The 24,955-nt window shown below is 42.5% G+C and overlaps 1 protein-coding gene across 1 annotated transcript; it reads left to right on the top strand.

Moving 5' to 3' along the window:
• The first annotated feature begins 660 nt into the window (after nt 1-660).
• On the top strand, nt 661-14,499 carry LOC134205339 (CLIP domain-containing serine protease C9-like). The gene is made up of 7 exons (XM_062680513.1): nt 661-856; nt 922-990; nt 1,368-1,665; nt 1,724-1,806; nt 13,044-13,141; nt 13,210-13,766; nt 13,831-14,499. Exons 1-7 carry the CDS (start codon nt 805-807, stop codon nt 14,414-14,416), a joined length of 1,743 nt encoding a protein of 580 aa, XP_062536497.1. The 5' UTR covers nt 661-804; the 3' UTR covers nt 14,417-14,499.
• The last annotated feature ends 10,456 nt before the right edge of the window (nt 14,500-24,955 follow it).

The raw sequence follows: 24,955 nt of genomic DNA, 5'->3' as shown, positions 1-24,955 counted from the left end.
TTATTGTTACGTTCACTTCGTAATGATAAATGGTATATTTGAACATGTATACCACCATTATAAAAGCTGTATTAATTGCATAGAATTCGAACGCCTTCTTGCTAAGTGAAGCGCCCAAATGAACGTAGGCAAATCATCACCGGAATGTAATCAATTTGGACATAAAAGTGTTCGAAAATCTTACTCATAGCAACGATATAGGGGGTTCACTATAGATAGTGGAATATATAGATGAGCGAAGATAAATCCTCTGTCTCCAAACGAACTGTCAAACGTGTCTCCAAACGAGCATGACGTCACGATTTCAATGAAATCGTTAAGGGCTGTGACGTCATATGCGCGTGTGCACGGGCAAAAAAATCGACTCAGCCATGCTTTCGCTCATCTATAGATTCTACTATAGATAGTAGAATCTATAGATGAGCGAAAGCATGGCTGAGTCGATTTTTTTGCCCGTGCACACGCGCATATGACGTCACAGCCCTTAACGATTTCATTGAAATCGTGACGTCATGCTCGTTTGGAGACACGTTTGACAGTTCGTTTGGAGACAGAGGATTTATCTTCGCTCATCTATATATTCCACTATCTATAGATTCTACTATCTATAGGGTTCACAGTTTTTTCGCTTCTTTCGTCTACGTTTCGGAAGCACGGAAACAGAAACCGTGGAGATGCTGCGATCAGTTTGACTCCGGTCGTCAATGTGAACAGTTTGCGCGAGAAGCACACGGGCATCGATAAACCGCACTTTGTTAAAGAGTCACCGATTAAGCGTTCTCAAACCTGATCTCGGTACTAAATATGTTTCGAGTGTCAATATTTGGCCTAATGGTAGCCGCACTGGTTTTTCCCGGTAGGTTTTGAATCTTGCGTTGTCGGTCGAAATAATTCAACTGATTGATATGTGTGTTTTTCTAGCGGCGGGCGAGAGTGGTTTCTCGGACTATAGGAATTCTTTTATTTCGTACGAGCGGAAAGGGTTGGATTGTAAGTATCAGTGTGTTTGCTTCAGTAAATTTGAAAATTAAACAGTTTACCGAGTCATAAGTACTTTTTGAAGATGATTTAGAAGCAATTCCAGATGAAAATTTCACTCTTTTGCAATTCGTGTTACAATAGAATAGGTGCCTAATTTTATACTTTTCACAAAGAGTAATATGATGGACTAATATGAAACTTATTGCTTCTCTTGTACGCTGAAGGTGTAAAGGCAAAAAAAATCACTCGTCTTCAGGGACTTATCCTCAAGCGGTTTGCTTTTAACGAATTGCATTTGGCGATAATATTTTTTATTGAAAATTGATTGACCATAAAATATAAACGCTTCTTTGGTACTTGTCTTTAAATTCTATTCAATTTTCCAGCATGCCCCTTCACGTATTACATAGAAACATGCACGGACTATGCTCACATGGTTTTGATCGACATTCCTAGCAAGAATGACAAACCTCATGATACCCCTTGCATTGGTGCATTTATATCCGAAAAGTTCATCCTGACGAGTGCCAGTTGCATCGGGTCAAGCGAACCCAATGAATTGAAATTGTACGCTGCTAGTAATCCAAACGAGGCGTTGTTTGTATCATCAGTTCATAGTCATCCGGATTACAATTTGGCGGAGGGGAACGATTTGGCGGTGCTGAAATTGAACTCAACCATTAGGTGAGTTAACGGGAAAACCGATGGAACGTCGAAAAGAACTAATCAATTTGGATTGCAGTCTCAGCAAAAACATCGCCGCAGCATGTCTATGGGATACCGACTCCATAGAAATGTACTCCAAAGTACAGGAAATAGATTACGGTATGTATTACAGTTTACTATACTTCACATCCGCGACATTTGAATTTAATATCTGCGTAAATGTGTATTATAGAAATATTTATGTAACATAGTTATTAATTCTTGATTAATGATTTGTGATGTTTAATTTTGATACACATAGTTAGGTTTGCCATTTTAAAGTGTTTTTTTAGATATTGCGAAAAAAAGATTCAGAAGCAAACACGCCTCAATACGACAAATAGAAGCACATGTTTGTGATGCAAACGTAACCGACTGTTGTTCAATTCTGATACACATAGTTGGATAGAGAGAAAAGGTGTGAAATGTTGCCAAAGCAGATTCGATGGATACGGGGAATTGACTGATATCCCATCGTTATTAGCTGGTTATGGAACAACTTCTCGCAAGGGCAGCTGTTGTGTAATTGGTAACACGTGAGTGTACTTAATGGAATAGTGTAGGTTCAAGTCCCACCGGCAGCTGAATTTTTTCGTAATATTTCATAAAAACACCTTAAAATGGCAAACTTAACTATGTGTTATTAATGTTATTAATCAACTATTTGATCATAAAATAAGAAAGTTATCCATAAAAATACAACTACGCCAGCAAATTTCTTTGTAACAAATTCGTTGTGTAGAAGAATCTGCTTGTGAAATCTATGAAAATATTATATTATCACATATTCAATCGGAAATTAACAGAACATAACTGACTACCCGAGCAAAGCTTGAGAGCAAATCGATAACTAATTTTGTTGTTGTAAAATCGCCTAATTTTGATAACTCAGGTTGATATCCTTTTGGTCGTTTTAACGGTTAAAAGATCAAAATCTACAGCAGAAAAATCTTACTGTGACATCAAATCGAAAACTATTCCTGCTATCGATGAGAGCAAATCGAAAACTAATTTTGATATTGGTTCCGATAACAAAATAAGTACACAGTTTGATGTCAGATCATACAATTTAGAAATCAACAGCAAAATGAGATCAAAACATGTAATCAGTAATGATGATTCATATTTGAAAACAAATTATGATTTCGATTTGATATCAATATCAAAATATGTTTTCTATATGCTCTCATTATGTTTTCAGACTTTGCTCGGGTAGGGCCTTGCATAGTCGTTCCGTAAGATACTCGGCCACAAAGCAAGAACATGCCGAAGATAACCGGGTTCGATTCCCGTTCCGGTCCAGGAAATTTTCTTAAAACCCGTTTCGGTTTGACCTAGAATTCACAATTGAAATATGAGCTTATTTTATGTCCGATTGCCATGCAATTTTCAGGGAAGAAGCGTCATTATGTCTATGGTTTCGATCCGGCTGGATTTATTAAAGGGGGAGGGAAGGGTGGTGCTCCTGGGTCAGGTGCAGTCAAAACGGCTCATTTTTTAAACCATTAATAAATGAACGATAGTGCCCAGAATGTTGATGTGAACGTGGTCAATCATCATTGACCAGCATCAGAAGTTAGTTTTGATACAATTGGACAGGACAGGACAGGACGCCAGGACATGGTTCCGGATGTTCCGGGAACCTGGTTTCCTGGGGTAGTGGACACTTTTCAAGTGGTGTAGAAACCAGTCTTGCGAAATATAAAACTTCATGATTTTGAATCGATTAGCACCGAAATCCATTTTCCGACTTATCAAACTCCATGATTTTGAAAGACAAATTCCATACGTGAATTTTTTAAAGATTTTGGGCACGTTGGCCACGTCCGGAAGTGTTCATGGGAACCTGGTGTTCTCAAGAAAGCGATCAAATTTCGATCAGCTCCGCTTGAGAGATGTTTTGCGCTTCTGAACGGTGCTGAAGGCTTTGATTTCAATGTGTGTAAAGTTTCTTTTAAATGTTTGTTATTAGGACAACTAGACATGTAAGTTTTAATCCGTCTGTACAGTCATAGCTGAAGACAAAGTGAATAAATAAAAACTCATCTTGCGACATATCAAACTTCATGATATTGAAAGACAAGCTCAATAGATGAATTTTTGAGAGATGTTGGACACATTGGCCACGTGCGAAAGTGATTACGGGGACCTGGTTCCCTCAGGTAAGCAGACAAGTTTTGCAACACTCTCCCTTGACGTCCTCACGTCTATGGAGTGGACGTCCAAACGTCCCTAACTAGCTCACCAAATTTCTCAGGGTCGACTTCTAACCTGCTTAAGGGGACTACGACACCAAAGAGGCAGATACGGATATTACCAGGACGAATCAACAAACACGTTGGTAGAAGGAATTGAAAATGAAAAATAGATCTTAAAGCATTGTTTTATTTAATTTTAAGTTTTTGTTTTGGGTTAGTTCATAGGATTAGTAGTGGGGTGGCCGGCCTGAGACGTTGGGGCCCATTGTTGGCATGCGATTTAACATACCGTGTCTGCATGCTACCTGCTGGCTCTCGAATGATTGAGGGACCGCCTTCCAAGTTTCGCTGAGCGCGGCGGTGGGTCGCAGATGTGGTTGAGGTTGGACACGGAGACTTTCTTTGACGACTGGGCCTTACCTAAGGCAGACCGAGCACACGGCCGAATGCGGCACAATGCCGCTGGGGTGGGTGTTTGTGGTTGGACGCGGAGACTGGCGAAGGCAGGTTGGGCACATGGCCGGACGCGGCAAAATGCCACCGGTGTTGATGGTTGCGGTTGGACACGGAGGCTGGCGAAAGCAGGCCAAGCACACTGCCGAGTGCGGCACAACGCCGCCGGTGTTGGGGTTGGACCCGGAGGCTTGTTCCCGAATTGTGGCTTCGCCGAACGCTGCAGGTAGGGTTAGGGTTGACCACGTGTTTATCCCCGGGCACATCCGCCCGAAAATTGTCGGATGACGAACGACTCCGGCCAAACGATTGCGGTACTGTCGGCCAATAACAGCGGCACGGCCAATAACGGCGGAAAGCCACCCGAGCGAATTACGACCACTGCAGCCAACCCGTGGAACGTGTGCCTACAGACGCCACGACAGGCCTTCGAAAACACTCGGCGATACGCGGTTTGGATCCCTATCCAAGGTCTTGAATCGTAATTTTCGTGGGTTTCTCGATGCTCGGGTCCCGGTTCCAACCGTTTTCACACGCGGTTTTTATAAAATGCCCTCAAAAGAAGGTTGTAGTCTGGTGTTATTCCGTCTTGATCTTCGCTTGGTGTTGGATCGACTGCCACGATCTTACACCTTGCTCGTTGATTCTCCTTTTTTTTTCCTTCCTTTCTTCCATTCAGCCTCGGCTTTTAGGGTTGCCTCTGCTTTTAGGGGTACCACGGTTTCGCCTCGGTAGGCTTGTGCAACCGAGCAGGGGTGTGCGAAGCGTTACTATTTCACATACACTATTAGGACAGAATAGTCACATAAATTTAAGATTTATGTGTTTATTCGTGGCCTAAGAAAGATCACCTAACATCGGCGCTAACATCGACTCTGACCACTATCTGGTGATGGTTAAACTGCGCCCAAAACTATCCGTCATCAACAATGTTCGGTACCGACGACCGCCGCGGTACGACCTAGAGCGACTGAAGCAACCTGATGTCGCCACTGCATACGCGCAGCATCTCGAGGCAGCGTTGCCGGAAGAGGGTGAGCTCGATGGGGCCCCTCTTGAGGACTGCTGGAATACAGTCAAAGCAGCCATTAACGACGCAGCGGTGAACAACGTCGGGTCGAAGTCGACGGAACGATTGGTTCGACGAAGAGTGCAGACAGATTCTGGAGGAGAATGTTATCGACGGAAGCAGAGACAGCAGACCCGCCTTTTTCAGGAAAAGAAACGCCGCCTGGAAGAAGCGGAGTGCGAGGAGATGGAACAGCTGTGCTGTTCTCAAGAAACAAGCAAGTTCTATCACAAGCTCAACACATCCCGCAAAGGCTTCGTGCCGCGAGCCGAAATGTGCCGGGATAAGGATGGGAGCATCTTGACGGACGAACGTGTGGTGATCGAAAGGTGGAAGCAGCACTACGAGGAACATCTGAATGGCGCTGAGAGTACAGGCAGTGAAAGTCAAGGCAGCGGAGGAGATGACTACGTCAGTTCAGCGGAAGATGGAAGCCAACCAGCCCCCAACTTGAGGGAAGTTAAGGATGCCATTCAACAACTAATAACCAATAAAGCAGCTGGTAAGGATGGTATCGGAGCGGAGCTCATCAAAATGGGCCCGGAAAAGCTGGCCACTTGCCTGCAAGCGCATATAATCGAAGGTAGCTGTGATAGGGTAAAGGATGTATTTTGGACCACCCTTAAGGTGGCTTTTATTTTGAACCACCAAGAGGAAGTTGCACTCAGTTGTCCAAAATATGAGCCGTCGACCTGGTGGCCCAAAATACATCCCTTACCCTATGTGTAATGGCACGCGGAATCATGCATCGCAGGCACCTTTGATTGCATGCGTATGTTTTCATGGCTATTAATGAATTTCAAAGTGCTCAACCAAACTCCAAATACCGTGGATAAACAAATTTCGGACACACTCAAACTTCGGACGCTTGAATTCGTATGGGAAATTTTCTGAAATATTTCATCGAAATGTTTCATCAAGCTGATTCGGAAGGACTAATAGTTTTAGCTTGTTTTAGTATAGTTACATTCTAATAAGACATGTTAGAACAATGCTACGACATGATTAAAATACAGTCTTAGCTGTGTAGTGAAAATTGTTTTTAATTATTCTTCCCGGTATTGTGTAATCAGGTGTCCAAAATTTGAATCTTTGCGTCCGAATTATGAATTCAACTCCGCTAGTGTCCGAGGTTTGAATCAAACAGAAGCCGGACATTTTCATAAATTGCAAACATTCTTCGCAATATCTTGTACATATTAAATACGTAGTTCAACGATGAATACTGTACTTAGTGTTTGCAATGGTGATTTAAACGGTGTGATTGAAAATGATTGTTTATCAGATAGTGCTTAAGCGTCCGAAGTTTGATTTTGCACGGTAAATCAGCTAAAAACTAATTCAAAGTTTATTTAATCATAGTAGAATTTTATATCGAATTGTTCATTGGCATGTTAACTTCATTTCTTGCAAGTCTGGGCTCAAACGGACTTTTCCATCTAATTTCCTGTACGAAATAGTAACAGAGGTGTATTTTTCTATATATTTTGGCTGAAACCCCCATACTAACTTCAAATCAATTGCGCCAGCTTATGCAATAGTCGATCAGGCTGAAATTTTCAGAGAATGATTTTCTTACTTAAAGGCAAAATCCTGGAGGGTGCCCCGTAGAATCCGACGACTTTTTTTCCCCATACTAGGCTGGGCCACTCTACTGTACACCCGCCTGAAACGTGAAGCAACAAAAGTTGGACTGGTGGTGAATGTGTCAAAGACAAAGTGCATGCTTGTGGGCGGAACCGAGCGCAACAGGGCCCGCCTGGGAAGCAGTGTTACGATAGACGGGGATACCTTCGAGGTGGTCGAGAAATTCGTCTACCTCGGATCCCTGCTAACGGCTGATAACAATGTTAGTCGTGAAATACGAAGGCGCATCATCTGTGGAAGTCGGGCCTACTACGGGCTCCAGAAGAAACTGCGGTCAAAAAAGATTCTAAAGCAACCACCAGCTGGCGTCCGGTCATGTATGATCAAGCTTGGCGATTGCAATTTTATGGTTCAGCTTATCGAATGCAGCAGAAAGATCCGTGTAAATCACGTCCGTTTGAGTGCGTGCAATCATGCTATCCGTGACGAACGAAGTTAGGCATAACAAGTTAGTGGTTGTTAAACGGTCCGGGTCCATGACAACCAGTTCAAAAAGCTTCGCTATTGCACTAAGCGATGTGATACCCCGGTAATTGTTCACATCACGCTTGCTCCCCCTTTTGTAGACCGGAAACCAGGCATTGCATTTTATCCCATCATTCGATCTTCTGAGCAAAGATACTGATGATATCCAGGGATATCGATCTTAGTTATCTATCTGCTCAGTAAACAAAGTGCAATGTTCGCCATGGAGAAACATTTCTTCACTGTTTTTGTTGTAGCAACGCTTTCGCAACGTGAACAAACCCCGAAACACGCTGGCTATCTGGATCATCATTGAATGCTCAAATGATAATATCTTTCCAGAGTGCTCTTTGATTAGGGATAATATCTTTGCATAAGCAAAGATAATATCCTGTGCTCAGATGATATTGCAATGCTTGCCGGAAACATATCTGCAGTCTTCCACCAAGATGGGAATGTGCTGCTGGATAGAGAGAGTTGGAATAACAGGAGAAGGGGTTCAAGCAGACAGGTAATATTCTTTTTGAGAATAATCGATGGAACACCGTCAGGACCAGGCTTAGATGATGTCTTAAGCTTAGACATCGCTCTTGAGATGGCTTCGACATTTACCTCGATATCACCGAGCGATTGATTCACTAATGGGACGTTGCTGGCAGCGGTGGTCACGACATAAACAGGTAGTTGTTCGTCTTCAAACACACTGGCGTATTTAGCTGAGAACAGGTTACATATACCTTTTTGGGTGCTTGCAGATTCACTATTGAATACCTTGGACGATGGAAATTCAGTATCTTTGCGCTGTTCATTTACGTAGCTCCAAAAGGACTTTGGGTGAGATCTTAGTCGTCGCTGTATCCCTCTTTGGTAGCGTAGGAAATGATAACGACTGATCCGCTTATACTCGTTGTTGAGTCTGACATAGTGGAATTTGAGTGGCAACGTACGGTGTTTCGTGTAACTTCTGAGTGAAGCTTTCTTGCAACTTTTCAGCGACCGGAGAGCATTCGTCATCCACGGGATCCGAGAGTCTGATCAAACGGACTTTTTTGGGACATGCCTGTCGATGATGTACACCGCATGATGTGAGAAAAAGTTTCTGCAGCAGAATTAATGTCCACTGTATCGAGAATGTGTTCCCAATCCATATTTGATAGCACTTTAGTAATACTGCGATGGTCCGCCTTATGGAAATCGTACCACACCACGGCGGGGGGGTTGAAGAAATCACGCATAACATTATCCTTGACGGCAATCACTAGAGGGCGATGATGAGCAACATCCTTAACTGAGGGTGCAGGACGGACGGAAGCCGCTGTGAATAGGAGTCCATGCAATGCTCGTAAGGTTGAAGTCGCCCAAAATCACAACCTCATCACAAGGCGCGGTCATATCTGAAGCACAAGATACAGATCGGCAGTGTGTGTCAATAAGATCCACATCGCGAGTCCGATCCTGAGGGATGTACACAGCACAGAGGAATAGTTGCCTGCTATCAAGCTAAATAACAACTCATACTTGCTCAACGGTGTTACAAGAATCGTCCTCAACCAGTTATGCTTTCAAGCTGGAGTTAACTGCAACAAGTACGCCACCTCCGGTAGTTTTCCTGCTATTCTCCGTGTTGCGATCACAGCGAAAAACTTCGTAGCCGGCTCCAAAGACGTAGCTCGAAATAGTTCGAGAACAATGACGTCGTAGTTCTGATCAAGAACGATAGTCGATATTCGTCCAGAAGGCCATTAATTCCTCCAACGTTGGTAGTAGATGGATATGTTGGATTGCATGTTACGAGGAACGGATGAAGCACTGCAAATCGGAACACTGTCAGGCAGAGAAGAATTCATTGATTGAGAGTACTTGCCGACATAAGGAGTTCGGAAGACCCCATTTACTGACCCAAGCACAGGACCGGGACGTCTGCTGGTCGCTGCCAGGAATGGCACAACTGAGTTGGGATGATTAGGGGCTTCCTCAGAGCTTGCGGCATGAGTGCGTTCCGAGAGCGTACTGGATGTAGAGGCAAGGTGTGCGATATCATGTCTTGGTTGAGCTGACGGATAAGCAGGTTCTTCGCCGTATTCAAGTTGTTGGACGACCCTCTCCCCGCTTCCGACAGCAGGACCGGAGCGACTGTGATGAGCGGAGATGGCAAGAGGCTTGACTGAGTCGTAGAAGTTGCTGGCTCCTTTGAGTCTCTCTGCGTCGCGTTCCGGATTCCCAAAGGTAGGCCATATAGGGGATACAGCACGTAGATTTTTCGAACACAGGATACTGAAAAGCGGATCGGCATCAGACGTCAGAGAAACGAAAACTTGATTGTACTTGCCTGTCGTCGGACGCTGGAAGACCCCCAATCTGCAGTTAGCGTCAGAACCAGGACGACAGAGGTGAGCGCAGGCACAATTTTAACCGATTTTTACGGTTCGCCAACCAAACGAACCGATTAGGTCTCTTGTTTTTAAACCTTGCGAAAAGTTTTAACACTTATTTTTTGGTGTGTCCTACTTTAGGAAATCACGGGATATGTTCAATAGTGTCTCTTTTCGGATTGCTTGGTGTGTTTGGACAGGTTCTGCGGCATTCCAGGAAATTAGCTCCCCCAGGGAAGTGGCCACTTTTTAAGTGATTTGAAATCCATCTTGTGACGTCTCAAACTTCATGATTTCGCGAAACGAGCTCAATAGAGTCTAATTTGAGGTACCTGAATGGTGCTGGTTAGGCTCCGTGGCATTCCGGAGACCTGATTCTCCCTAGTAAGTGGCCACTTTTTGATATGATCTGAACCCCACCTTGAGGGGAAGAAGCCACAAACTGACCAGCAACACTCAGGTACGTCAAATTAGACTCTATTTTGCTCGTTTAGCAAAATCATGAAGTTTGAGACATCGCAAGATGGGTTTCGGATCAAATAGAAAAGTGGCCACTTCCCTGCGGGAACCAGGTCCCCGGAATGCCATAGAGCCTAACCAGCACCACTCAGGTAGCTCACATTAGACTCTATTGAGCTCATTTGGCGAAATCATGAAGTTTGAGACATCGCAAGGTTTCAGATAATATCAAAAAGTGGCCACTTCCCCGGGGGAACCAGGTCCCCGGAATACCACAGAACTCGACCAGAATCACTCATGTACCTCAAATTAGACTCTGTTGAGCTTGTTTTGCGAAATCATGCAGCTTGAGACGTTGCAAGATGGGTTTCGGATCATATCGAAAAGTGGGCAATTCCCCGGGGGAACCAGGTTTCTGGAATGCCGTAGAACCTGTCCAAACCCAGCAAGAAATCTTGGAAGAGGCACCATTGAACATGTCCCATGATTTCAAAAAGTAGAACACTCAAAAAAATGAGTTTTAAGACTTTTAGCAAGGTCATTTGATTTGAGAAAAAAAGATACCCCACTCGACCCCAGAATTATTCTGGAATCAGGAGGCCAATGCCAATTCTTCCCAGGTTTGAAAACTAGAGACCTAACCGGTTTGTTTGATACGTGAATCGTCAAAATCGGTTTGTTTTTGCGGTCTGGAATCCATATCAACCTGTTTGGACTGCTAGGTTTAAAGCTGTTTTTTTATATAGAGGGATGAAAGCAAATCTGCAAACAGACGCCTGAAATTATCACTCAGTGAGTGGGGTTGACAGAAGGACGACAACCTCTAAACCCACCCAAATAGTGGAAGGTTACTTGAGTTACCCTCTCTGCTAATACCCTGATCCCCCCGGGACTACCTTACAGGTAGTGGACTTACCCTTGCGAAAACCGAACTGATTGCTGTTCGTACCTGCTACGTACGGGGTCAGCCTCTTGAGGATGATCCTCTTTAGCAGCTTGCCCGTCGTGTCTATAAGACAGATTGGTCTATATGCCGACGGATCGCCCGGCGGCTTTCTGCCCTTCGGCAACAACACCAATTTTTGCCTTTTAAGGCCAGTTTCACCGCTCGAAACACTTGACGGCGGTCCGCTTTTTCATCATCGGTGCGGACACGTTGCATCCTTCGTCTAGCATTCAGGCAGGTTGATCAAAGCGCCGCAATCTCGGCACTCTACCAGTATACCGGGCGTCTGCCATTTCTCGGCAGGACTTTTCTCGGCATGGAACAGCTACCAACGCATCCCCGCTTAGACCTTCAGTGTTGACTTCCAGCCCCAGTCCCAGGAACATCGCTGTCGAAGTAATTGGTCATCCACCAACGGACTTGACAGTAATCCCCGAACCTCGGATGTAGCACGCCATAGTTGATCTTAAAGTAAATTGCTAGATGATGTAACCCCCATACACCCTCCAGTCCAAGTCTGGTGCCAGACCAGGACTGATAAACGTTACGTTAATCCATGACTCGACCCCGTTCCTTCTGAACGTGCTAGCAGAACCATCATTGACTAGCACTTCGTCGAACTTCGCTAGCGCCTCTAGTAACGCTTGACCCCTTCTTCTCGACCTCTGTACCGCATTGGTCTCTGACGTAAGAGACTACGTCGTCCGCGTTCGTGTCCTCGTCCAGTCCAGTTCGTATCCTCGTTCTGGAGGGTTTGCGCAGGCCCAATAAGCTGCCTATGAAAACAACCATTACGAACGACATGGAAGATAATACGACTCGATACAATCGGCAACGACCTATTCACGAAAACGTTGTTGATCAAGGCGACGATGGATCAGGTGATGTGCGTAGTTCAAGTTTCAGGGGCATTCTCAAGTCTCTTCGAAACGCACAGAGGGTTACGGCAAGGTGATGGTCTTTCGTGTCTGCTATTCAACATCGCTTTGGAGGGAGTAATACGAAGGGCAGGGATTGACACGAGTGGTACGATTTTCACGACGTCCGTCCAGTTATTTGGTTTCGCCGACGACATTGATATTATGGCACGTAACTTTGAGTGGATCGATCAGGTGGAGGACGATTTGAAGATCCTCCGCAGACTGCGTGGTTGGCGACGAGTTGAATGGAGAAGACTTTTATGTACTGCACAGGCCACTTCGTCCTTAGTCTGGTAATAAATAAATAAAATTGTGAGGGTTTGGGAGGGAAGATATGTTTCTGTAGTGGTTTGAAAATCCCCCTTCTGGAAAGGGGGCTCCCATACAATATAAATAGAAATCTCCGCATAACTCGAGAAATAATCAGAGAATTAATCAATTTCCGGAAAAACTAAGTTCGTCGAGTTTGCTAGTATTAAATAACAATTATGTCCTACTATTCTCCAAAAGGCCTAGGAGGGGGTTGGGGAGAAAACAATAAAAAATTAAAATGAAAGAAAAACTCCTCGGATTTGTTAAAGAATGTTTTGAAAATTCTCAACATTTTCAAGAAATTTTATTGTAGCCCTCCTCAAATTATTATTTTCGGGTAAAAAAATCGAGAGGAGTCGCCATTTCATTTAAATATGCTTAAATAAATAAAAATCCACATTATAATGCAATACTAATGATTCATTGAAAATTAAATAAGCAATACCTGCATTACCTTACCCAAGTTTCACAGCTGATGATTACACTTGCTTGATATTTATCATTTTTTTAATTCAGACTCCACATTGAAGAAACCCATGTCCAATTCGACGGTTTGCTCAGGAGAACGCAAAAACGAGTGCCTCAAATCGTCCCAAGAGCTGTGGTGTCAAAGGGTATCATCGCCAATGTTTTCAGTGCAATTGATTGGCGGCTAAATAATCGTGTTCTTGTCCATTTTCAGAAATCATTCACTGGATTTTTGCAAATCCGACAACTGGGTCAGCACAAAATGCATCCCATGATAGCCAGCTTTGGTTGTAACAGTCAAAACGAGATAGTTCCCATTGCGAAACACATGCCCTGGATTAGGGAGGTAACGAAGAGCACGAATCTAGAATACAACTACACGGATGTCGGTTTGGGGGAGAAATGTTTCAAAAGTGATAACGTAACAGGAGTTTGCATACCGATCGAGACATGCCCAGCGGCATTCAGGAATATCAAAGATATCAAGAAAGGTAGAACAGTTAGCGACCAATGCGGTTTTGATAACAGAGACATCCTTGTTTGTTGTTCCACGGAGGATATGATCAAAGGTCCTGACACAGAAGCTCACTTCCGAGATATTGTCCAAGATATGGAGTACTGCGAAATGCTGTACGACGAATTTAGACGAACCCCGGAAGAGCATCAGTTGCACTCCCAGGTAGCCATCATTGATAGCCAGGATTCGACGAACTGCAGTGCAACTTTGATCACCGCTCGGTATCTGCTCACATCAGCACTATGTGTCCAAGGGTAACCGGTGGAATTCATCATTTTAATAACTTTAAGATAAATTCGAGCTTTATTTTTTTTCCAGATTGGATATCAAAAAAACGACCATATGGCTCGGACTCGGAAACGATATCGAAAACGTTGTTCAGAAGAATGAAATCCACTCCGTCCTGCCACATCCCAAGTTTTCCGCGAAATCCAACCACTACAACGTGGCCGTGATCAAACTTCGGTATCCGGTGCTAATTCAGTCGTCCAGCGTTCCCGCTTGTTTGTGGCGGGAGAAGGCCAAAATGCCGTCGGATTTGAGTGCTGTGAGCGTTCAGGGGCATGACCGTAGCCCCACGTCGGTTGAAACCAGTCCGTTGTACTACAGTGACTGCCGTGGTTTGTACAATCCGGATTTGGTACCGTCGGAAATGTGCGTCAATCATCGATCGCAGCAGCAGTGCGCACCTAAGGAATGGGAGAATCTGTGCCGACAGCCCGGCAGCGGACTTTTCGCGACTTTGTACTACGGAGACGATATGAAGCCGGTTACGTATATCGTTGGGATATACAACAGCGGCTATCAGTGCGATAAAGGCGGACCAGCTTTGTACACGCGAGTGAGCGAGTACCACGAGTGGATCAAGAGTGTTGTTTATTTGGACTCTCAAAATAGCGATTGAGTGTCGTAACTAAGAATAAAATGCCATTAAAATGTATTTCCGGACTTTCTGCTGAAAATAAAAACACAGTCAAATTTAAATAATTCATTCCATTTAAATAATTGCGAGATTTTTTCATCAGTGAAAACCACATTAAATACAGCAACGCCTCAGGAAATCACATCATCAATCAACAACAGAAATCTACTTGTCATAAGACGAGTTTGTACAATTCCGTATTGCGATCTCAACAGTAGGGTCGTACTTGTCTCGAACTTGACTTAAAGTAATTAAGTTAATTTTTTCACCCACCACTTTATACATCTCACGTTTTATTTATTATGAAAAGTGAAAAACGTATAATTTCTCGTTTCGTTCTTTACTTTTCACGATATCCTCACTACTCACTAACACTACTCACTTTTCTCTAAGTACTTGCAATCTGAAGAATTTCAATCATTTCAATTTCAACTATTCATATTCAAATCCAATCCAAATACAATCCAAATCCGATCCAAAACCAATCCAAATCCAATCCAAATCCAATCCAAATCCAATTCATATCCAATTCAAATCCAATCCAAATCCAATCCAAATCCAATCCAAATCCAATCCAAACCCAATCCAAATCCGATCCAAAACCAATCCAAATCCGAACCAAATCCAAATCCAATCCAAATCCAATCCAAATCCAATCCAAATCCAATCCAAATCCAATCCAAATCCAATCCAAATCCAATCCAAATCCAATCCAAATCCAAATCCAATCCAAATCCAATCCAAACCAATCCAAATCCAATCCAAACCAATCCAAACCAATCCAAACCAATCCAAACCAATCCAAACCAATCCAAACCAATCCAAACCAATCCAAACCAATCCAAACCAATCCAAACCAATCCAAACCAATCCAAACCAATCCAAACCAATCCAAACCAATCCAAACCAATCCAAACCAATCCAAACCAATCCAAACCAATCCAAACCAATCCAAACCAACCAAATCCAATCCAAACCAATCCAAACCAATCCAAATCTAATCCAAACCAATCCAAACCAGTCCAAACCAATCCAAACCAATCCAAACCAACCAAACCAATCCAAACCAATCCAAACCAATCCAAACCAATCAAAACCAATCCAAACCAATCCAAACCAACCAAACCAATCCAAACCAACCAAACCAATCCAAACCAACCAAACCAATCCAAACCAATCCAAACCAATCCAAAACCAATCCAAACCAAACCAAATCAAACCAAACCAATCCAAACCGAATCCAATCCAAACCAATCCAAACCAATCCAAACCAATCCAAACCGATCCAAAACCAATCCAAACCAAACCAAACCAATCCATTCCAACCAAACCAATTCAAACCAATCCAAACCAATCCAAACCAATCCAAACCAATCCAAATCTAATCCAAACCAATCCAAACCAATCCAAACCAATCCAAACCAACCACATCCAACCAAACCAACCAAACCAATCCAAACCAATCCAAACCAATCCAAACCCAATCCAAACCGATCCAAACCAATCCAAACCGGAACCAAACCAAACCAACCAAACCAATCCAAACCAATCCAAACCAATCCAAACCAATCCAAACCAATCCAAACCAATCCAAACCAATCCAAACCAATCCAAACCAATCCAAACCAATCCAAACCAATCCAAACCAATCCAAACCAACCAAACCAATCCAAACCAATCCAAACCAACCAAACCAACCAAACCAATCCAAACCAATCCAAACCAATCCAAACCAATCCAAACCAATCCAAACCAATCCAAACCAACCAAACCAACCAAACCAATCCAAACCAATCCAAACCAATCCAAACCAATCCAAACCAATCCAAACCAATCCAAACCAACCAAACCAATCCAAACCAATCCAAACCAATCCAAACCAATCCAAACCAACCAAACCAACCAAACCAATCCAAACCAATCCAAACCAATCCAAACCAGTCCAAACCAACCAAACCAATCCAAACCAACCAAACCAATCCAAACCAATCCAAACCAACCAAACCAATCCAAACCAATCCAAACCAATCCAAACCAATCCAAACCAATCCAAACCAATCCAAACCAATCCAAACCAATCCAAACCAATCCAAACCAATCCAAACCAATCCAAACCAATCCAAAACCAATCCAACCAAACCAAACCAAATCCAAACCAAACCAATCCAAACCGAATCCAACCAAACCAATCCAAACCAATCCAAACCAATCCAAACCGATCCAAAACCAATCCAAACCAAACCAAACCAATCCAAACCAATCCAAACCAACCAAACCAATTCAAACCAATCCAAACCAATCCAAACCAACCAAACCAATCCAAACCAATCCAAACCAATCCAAACCAATCCAAACCAATCCAAACCAATCCAAACCGAATCCAATCCAAACCAATCCAAAACCAATCCAAACCAAACCAAACCAAACCAAATCAAATCCAAACCGAATCCAATCCAAACCAATCCAAACCAATCCAAACCAATCCAAACCAATCCAAACCGATCCAAAACCAATCCAAACCAAACCAAATCCAATCCAAACCAATTCAAACCAATTCAAACCAATCCAAACCAATCCAAACCAATCCAAACCAATCCAAACCAATCCAAACCAATCCAAACCCAATCCAAACCAATCTAAACCAATCCAAATCCAATCCAAACCAATCCAAACCAATCCAAACCGAATCCAATCCAAATCCAATCCAAACCAATCCAAACCAATCCAAACCAATCCAAACCAATCCAAACCAACCAAACCAATCCAAACCAATCCAAACCAATCCAAACCAATCCAAACCAATCCAAACCAATCCAAACCAATCCAAACCAATCCAAACCAATCCAAACCAACCAAACCAATCCAAACCAATCCAAACCAACCAAACCAATCCAAACCAATCCAAACCAACCAAACCAATCCAAACCAATCCAAACCAACCAAACCAATCCAAACCAATCCAAACCAATCCAAACCAACCAAACCAATCCAAACCAACCAAACCAATCCAAACCAATCCAAACCAACCAAACCAATCCAAACCAATCCAAACCAATCCAAACCAATCCAAACCAATCCAAACCAATCCAAACCAATCCAAACCAACCAAACCAACCAAACCAATCCAAACCAATCCAAACCAATCCAAACCAATCCAAACCAATCCAAACCAATCCAAACCAATCCAAACCAATCCAAACCAAACCAATCCAAACCAACCAAACCAATCCAAACCAATCCAAACCAATCCAAACCAATCCAAACCAATCCAAACCAATCCAAACCAAATCCAATCCAAACCAATCCAAACCCAATCCAAACCAACCAAACCAATCCAAACCAATCCAAACCCAATCCAAACCAATCTAAACCAATCCAAACCAATCCAAAACCAATCCAAACCAATCCAAACCAATCCAATCCAAACCAATCCAAACCAATCCAAACCAATCCAAACCAATCCAAACCAATCCAAACCAATCCAAACCAATCCAAACCAATCCAAACCAATCCAAACCAATCCAAACCAAACCAGTCCAAACCAATCCAAACCAATCCAAACCAATCCAAACCAACCAAACCAATCCAAACCAATCCAAACCAATCCAAACCAACCAAACCAATCCAAACCAACCAAACCAATCCAAACCAATCCAAACCAATCCAAACCAATCCAAACCAATCCAAACCAATCCAAACCAACCAAACCAATCCAAACCAATCCAAACCAATCCAAACCAATCCAAACCAATCCAAACCAATCCAAACCAATCCAAACCAATCCAAACCAACCAAACCAATCCAAACCAATCCAAACCAATCCAAACCAATCCAAACCAATCCAAACCAACCAAACCAACCAAACCAACCAAACCAATCCAAACCAATCCAAACCAATCCAAACCAATCCAAACCAATCCAAACCAACCAAATCCAATCCAAACCAATCCAAACCAATCCAAACCAATCCAAACCAATCCAAACCAATCCAAACCAATCCAAACCAATCCAAACCCAATCCAAACCAATCTAAACCAATCCAAACCAATCCAAATCCAAACCAAATCAAACCAAACCGAATCCAATCCAAACCAATCCAAACCAACACAAACCAATCCAAACCAATCCAAACCGATCCAAAACCAACCAAAACCAATCCAAACCAATTCAAACCAATTCAAACCAATTCAAACCAATCCAAACCAATCCAAACCAATCCAAAACCAATCCAAACCAATCCAAACCAACCAAACCAACCAAACCAACCAAACCAATCCAAACCAATCCAAACCAATCCAAACCAACCAAACCCAATCCAAACCAATCCAAACCAATCCAAACCAATCCAAACCAATCCAAACCAATCCAAACCGAATCCAATCCAAACCAATCCAAACCAATCCAAACCAATCCAAACCAATCCAAACCAATCCAAACCAATCCAAACCAATCCAAACCAACCAAACCAATCCAAACCAATCCAAACCAACCAAACCAATCCAAACCAACACAACCAATCCAAACCAATCCAAACCAATCCAAACCAATCCAAACCAATCCAAACCAATCCAAACCAATCCAAACCAATCCAAACCAATCCAAACCAATCCAAACCAATCCAAACCAACCAAATCCAGTCCAAACCAATCCAAACCAATCCAAACCAATCCAAACCAATCCAAACCAAACCAATCCAAACCAATCCAAACCAATCCAAACCAACCAAACCAATCCAAACCAAATCCAAACCAGTCCAAACCAATCCAAACCAATCCAAACCAATCCAAACCAATCCAAACCAATCCAAACCAACCAAACCAATCCAAACCAATCCAAACCAATCCAAACCAACCAAACCAATCCAAACCAATCCAAACCAATCCAAACCAATCCAAACCAATCCAAACCAATCCAAACCAATCCAAACCAATCCAAACCAATCCAAACCAATCCAAACCAATCCAAACCAATCCAAACCAATCCAAACCAACCAAACCAATCCAAACCAACCAAACCAATCCAAACCAATCCAAACCAATCCAAACCAACCAAACCAATCCAAACCAATCCAAACCAATCCAAACCAAACCAAACCAATCCAAACCAATCCAAACCAATCCAACCAATCCAAACCAATCCAAACCAATCCAAACCAATCCAAACCAATCCAAACCAATCCAAACCAACCAAACCAATCCAAACCAATCCAAACCAACCAAACCAATCCAAACCAATCCAAACCAATCCAAATCCAATCCAAATCCAATCCAAACCAATCCAAACCAATCCAAACCAATCCAAACCAATCCAAACCAATCCAAACCAACCAAACCAATCCAAACCAATCCAAACCAATCCAAACCAATCCAAACCAATCCAAACCAATCCAAACCAATCCAAACCAATCCAAACCAATCCAAACCAATCCAAACCAATCCAAACCAATCCAACCAATCCAAACCAATCCAAACCAATCCAAACCAATCCAAACCAATCCAAACCAATCCAAACCAACCAAACCAATCCAAACCAACCAAACCAATCCAAACCAATCCAAACCAATCCAAACCAATCCAAACCAATCCAAACCAATCCAAACCAATCCAAACCAATCCAAACCAATCCAAACCAATCCAAACCAATCCAAACCAATCCAAACCAACCAAACCAATCCAAACCAACCAAACCAATCCAAACCAACCAAACCAATCCAAACCAACCAAACCAATCCAAACCAATCCAAACCAATCCAAACCAACCAAACCAATCCAAACCAACCAAACCAATCCAAACCAATCCAAACCAACCAAACCAACCAAACCAATCCAAACCAACCAATCCAAACCAATCCAAACCAATCCAAACCAATCCAACCAAACCAATCCAAACCAATCCAAACCAATCCAAACCAATCCAAACCAATCCAAACCAATCCAAACCAATCCAAACCAACCAAACCAAACCAAATCAAACCAAACCGAACCAACCAAACCAATCCAAACCAACCAAACCAATCCAAACCAATCCAAACCAATCCAAACCGATCCAAAACCAATCCAACCAAACCAAACCAACCAAACCAATTCAAACCAATCCAAACCAATCCAAACCAATCCAAACCAATCCAAACCCAATCCAAACCAATCCAAACCAACCAAACCAATCCAAACCGAACCAATCCAAACCAATCCAAACCAATCCAAACCAATCCAAACCAATCCAAACCAATCCAAACCAATCCAAACCAATCCAAACCAATCCAAACCAATCCAAACCAATCCAAACCAATCCAAACCAATCCAAACCAATCCAAACCAATCCAAACCAATCCAAACCAATCCAAACCAATCCAAACCAATCCAAACCAATCCAAATCAAACCACATTCAATCCAAACCAACCAAACCAATCCAAACCAATCCAAACCAATCCAAACCAATCCAATCCAAACCAATCCAAACCAACCAAACCAATCCAAACCAATCCAAACCAATCCAAACCAATCCAAACCAATCCAAACCAATCAAACCAAACCAATCCAAACCAATCCAAACCAACCAAACCAATCCAAACCAATCCAAACCAACCAAACCAATCCAAACCAATCCAAACCAATCCAAACCAATCCAAACCAATCCAAACCAATCCAAACCAATCCAAACCAATCCAAACCAATCCAAACCAATCCAAACCAAACCAATCCAAACCAATCCAAACCAATCCAAACCAATCCAAACCAATCCAAACCAATCCAAACCAATCCAAACCAATCCAAACCAACCAAACCAATCCAAACCAATCCAAACCAATCAAAACCAATCCAAACCAATCCAAACCAACCAAACCAATCCAAACCAATCCAAACCAATCCAAACCAATCCAAACCAATCCAAATCCAACCAAACCAATCCAAACCAATCCAAACCAATCCAAACCAACCAACCAAACCAATCCAAACCAATCCAAACCAACCAAACCAATCCAAACCAATCCAAATCCAATCCAAACCAATCCAAACCAATCCAAACCAATCCAAACCAATCCAAACCAATCCAAACCAATCCAAACCAATCCAATCCAAACCAATCCAAACCAATCCAAACCAATCCAAACCAATCCAAACCAATCCAAACCAAGCCAAATCCAATCCAAACCAATCCAAACCAACCAAACCAATCCAAACCAATCCAAACCAATCCAAACCAATCCAAACCAATCCAAACCAATCCAAACCAATCCAAACCAATCCAAACCAATCCAAACCAATCCAAACCAATCCAAACCAATCCAAACCAATCCAAACCAATCCAAACCAATCCAAACCAATCCAAACCAATCCAAACCAATCCAAACCAACCAAACCAATCCAAACCAATCCAAACCAACCAAACCAATCCAAACCAATCCAAACCAATCCAAACCAATCCAAACCAACCAAACCAATCCAAACCAATCCAAACCAATCCAAACCAATCCAAACCAATCCAAACCAACCAAACCAATCCAAACCAATCCAAACCAATCCAAACCAATCCAAACCAATCCAAACCAATCCAAACCAATCCAAACCAATCCAAACCAACCAAACCAATCCAAACCAATCCAAACCAACCAAACCAATCCAAACCAATCCAAACCAATCCAAACCAATCCAAACCAACCAAACCAATCCAAACCAACCAAACCAACCAAACCAATCCAAACCAATCCAAACCAACCAAACCAATCCAAACCAATCCAAACCAATCCAAACCAATCCAAACCAATCCAAACCAATCCAAACCAATCCAAACCAATCCAAATCCAATCCAAATCCAATCCAAATCCAATCCAAATCCAATCCAAATCCAATCCAAACTCAATCCAAATCCAATCCAAATCCAATCCAAATCCAATCCAAATCCAATCCAAATCCAATCCAAATCCAATCCAAATCCAATCCAAATCCAATCCAAATCCAATCCAAATCCAATCTAAATCCAATCCAAATCCAATCCAAATCCAATCCAATATGTATTTAAAAATGGAAATTGGTCTTAGTTAACAAGTAAAAAGTGATCTAAGGTTGCACCGTTGGGAATGTCTTATTTGAAAACAGCTACCCTAAGACGCGATTAGCTTCTAAAATTAAAATTCAGATCGAGTTGCGTTTGCTTACGTCAACTTGTTTGATTTATCTAATAACTAGTAAAAATTGTTACTAGCGGCTTTATACTAAATATTGAATTTGTTTCACAAAACCTATCAAGGTTATTTTCAAATGTATATTTAAAACCATCTTAGCTTTTTAACAATGCTCATTTCCGATAAAGTTTGTAGAAATAATAATTAATTCCTTCTGATAACCAATCTTGTTAAAACAATAAATTTCGAAGTATTTTCAATGAAATGTAACGAATTTGAAATAACAATCTTAGCTTTGTTCAATGGTATTTTCTGTCCGAGTTTGTGGACACGCATCCTTTCGATGTCCTTCTGCCCTACACACGAAGCATTTTATCCGTAGATCCTTGTATTACGCATTTCCTCTCCAATTCGACACATCCAGCGATGGAGGAATTTCCGTCTTCACGTCGATATAAATATTTCTCACTCCAATGCACATATGATCGAGACTTATGTTGCCGGAATTTTTCTCGGACCACGTGATCGACTTCACCGTACTCCGCAAGGCGCTGGTTTAGCTCGGTATCCGGTAGTTGTGGTGGCAAGTCAAACACATTTATGTTTTGTAGGTTGCCCAAAAATAATCCGAAAACAATCTGACTGTTACACATCCGCACGGGACGAGAGCAAAATAACAATTGGAAGGGTATCTTCTGACAGAAAGTTGTATTCATCTATATCTGTTGAAAGACATGGCTACTAAGGTTGTCTATGGTAGCAAAGCAATTTTGTACGGCTCATGAAAAAAACTACTCCGCTTATTTTTAATCGCAACAGAAAATGAGCCTGGCGCCTAAAGTCGCCTAAAAAACGAACAGTAGGTAATGTCTGTGACATAACCGCTAAGTGGACGTAGGACTTGACTTGGCCATGCCTTTAAGATACATACATATTATGTAAATTTCTAACATTCTAACATCTAACATTTCTAACATTTCTTCCAAATTTCTAACATCAACTATTTTGGATAAATAATCGGCGTTGCATACCATTCCTTGGCAAAATCTTCTCATCAAACCGACACAGAAATCAAATCTACCTCGAACAAAAATCATCAAAAAAATTCAGCAAGTATCTGTCCGGTCACGAAATATTAGCCTCGACAGTGGCAACCTTCCCACTGAAGGACTTCCTGAAATAAACCACAAGTTGGCTCAGCAGGGGATGTAGACTGTATCTCAGCCCTTCCACTGAAGGGCCTTCTAATCCGTGCGATAGCGACTGAAGGAGAACATTATTTTTAACTCTTGGAGCCTTGAAAAAGGCTGTCTGCTTCGGCTAAGTGCAAAAAGGAAGAAAACGATCTTTTTTCAAATAACCGCGAATTTCTAGTGATGGTATAAAAAAGACTGAATGCTCTGCGAGCGAATGCACTTTTCTTTTATGTATACTACTTAATTTTGAATCTTCTCTGCTTCCCAATTGGTGGGCCAATCAGCTAGTGTCTTGTATCCCGCTTCTTTGTCAGCCAAAGCGTCATCATCATCAACGCGTTCGAGAAGGGCTTCTTCTTTTTTACGCTTGTTGCTCGCTGCTGGCGTCTATTTCTTAACGGGACTTTTCGCTTGATACAGGCCAATAAGCCGGGCAAGCGAGCTTAGAATTGCAGTTCAGGTGGGAAGTAGGGTGTTCTTTTCTGAGACAACATTGTTAGTAGTAGAAGGAAGGAAACACCCGGACATGGGATTTCGGGTGATAAGATTTAGAATTCATAACATGGGACGATCATTCAGTCACGTTCGCTTTGTGTGCGGTCAGTATCAAACAATGTTTTTCTACATATTTTTTATCAATGCCAATATTGCATTGATCAATGCATTGATATTTAACATGTATTTGCTTAGAATTTAGTTTTGGGTCGCGCGGATTTGGCGCAGAATGGATTTTCATGTCGCGCGGAAATGGCGTGGATTTGGCGCGGAAAATATTTCAGGATCTCCGTAACAACCCTGCAATTTCTATCCCGAAGGAAATTGAAAGCTTTGATATTGATCTCTATCATTGGCTCTCTGAAGAACCGTTTGTTTTTTGGACATGCATGCTGCATCATGTGGCTTTTCTTCAGCCTGTCTCGGCTCATCACCAATGCCGGCCGGTCTCGGCTCGACTCTGCTGCTGCTGCCGGTATCTGCTCAGCATTGCTGCTTTGTCGGGTCTGTAGGGTGGACTGCTGCTGTACTGGCTAGGTTTCGGCTGATGATGGTGGCTTCGATGACTTCATTCCCTGCTAAAAGGTGTGAGTGAGTGTTCAATCGATGATGCGGTTGCTTCGCTTGTCCCGGTCAGAATGAAAGGAAAAAATCGCGTTGCGCTATTTTATGGCTTCTCGGCAAACCCAGCGGCTGCTGATTCGCTG

Source organism: Armigeres subalbatus, chromosome 1 (genome assembly GCF_024139115.2).
Source record: "Armigeres subalbatus isolate Guangzhou_Male chromosome 1, GZ_Asu_2, whole genome shotgun sequence".
NCBI lineage: Eukaryota > Metazoa > Arthropoda > Insecta > Diptera > Culicidae > Armigeres > Armigeres subalbatus.
This window is presented reverse-complemented; position numbering and strand designations above follow the sequence as displayed.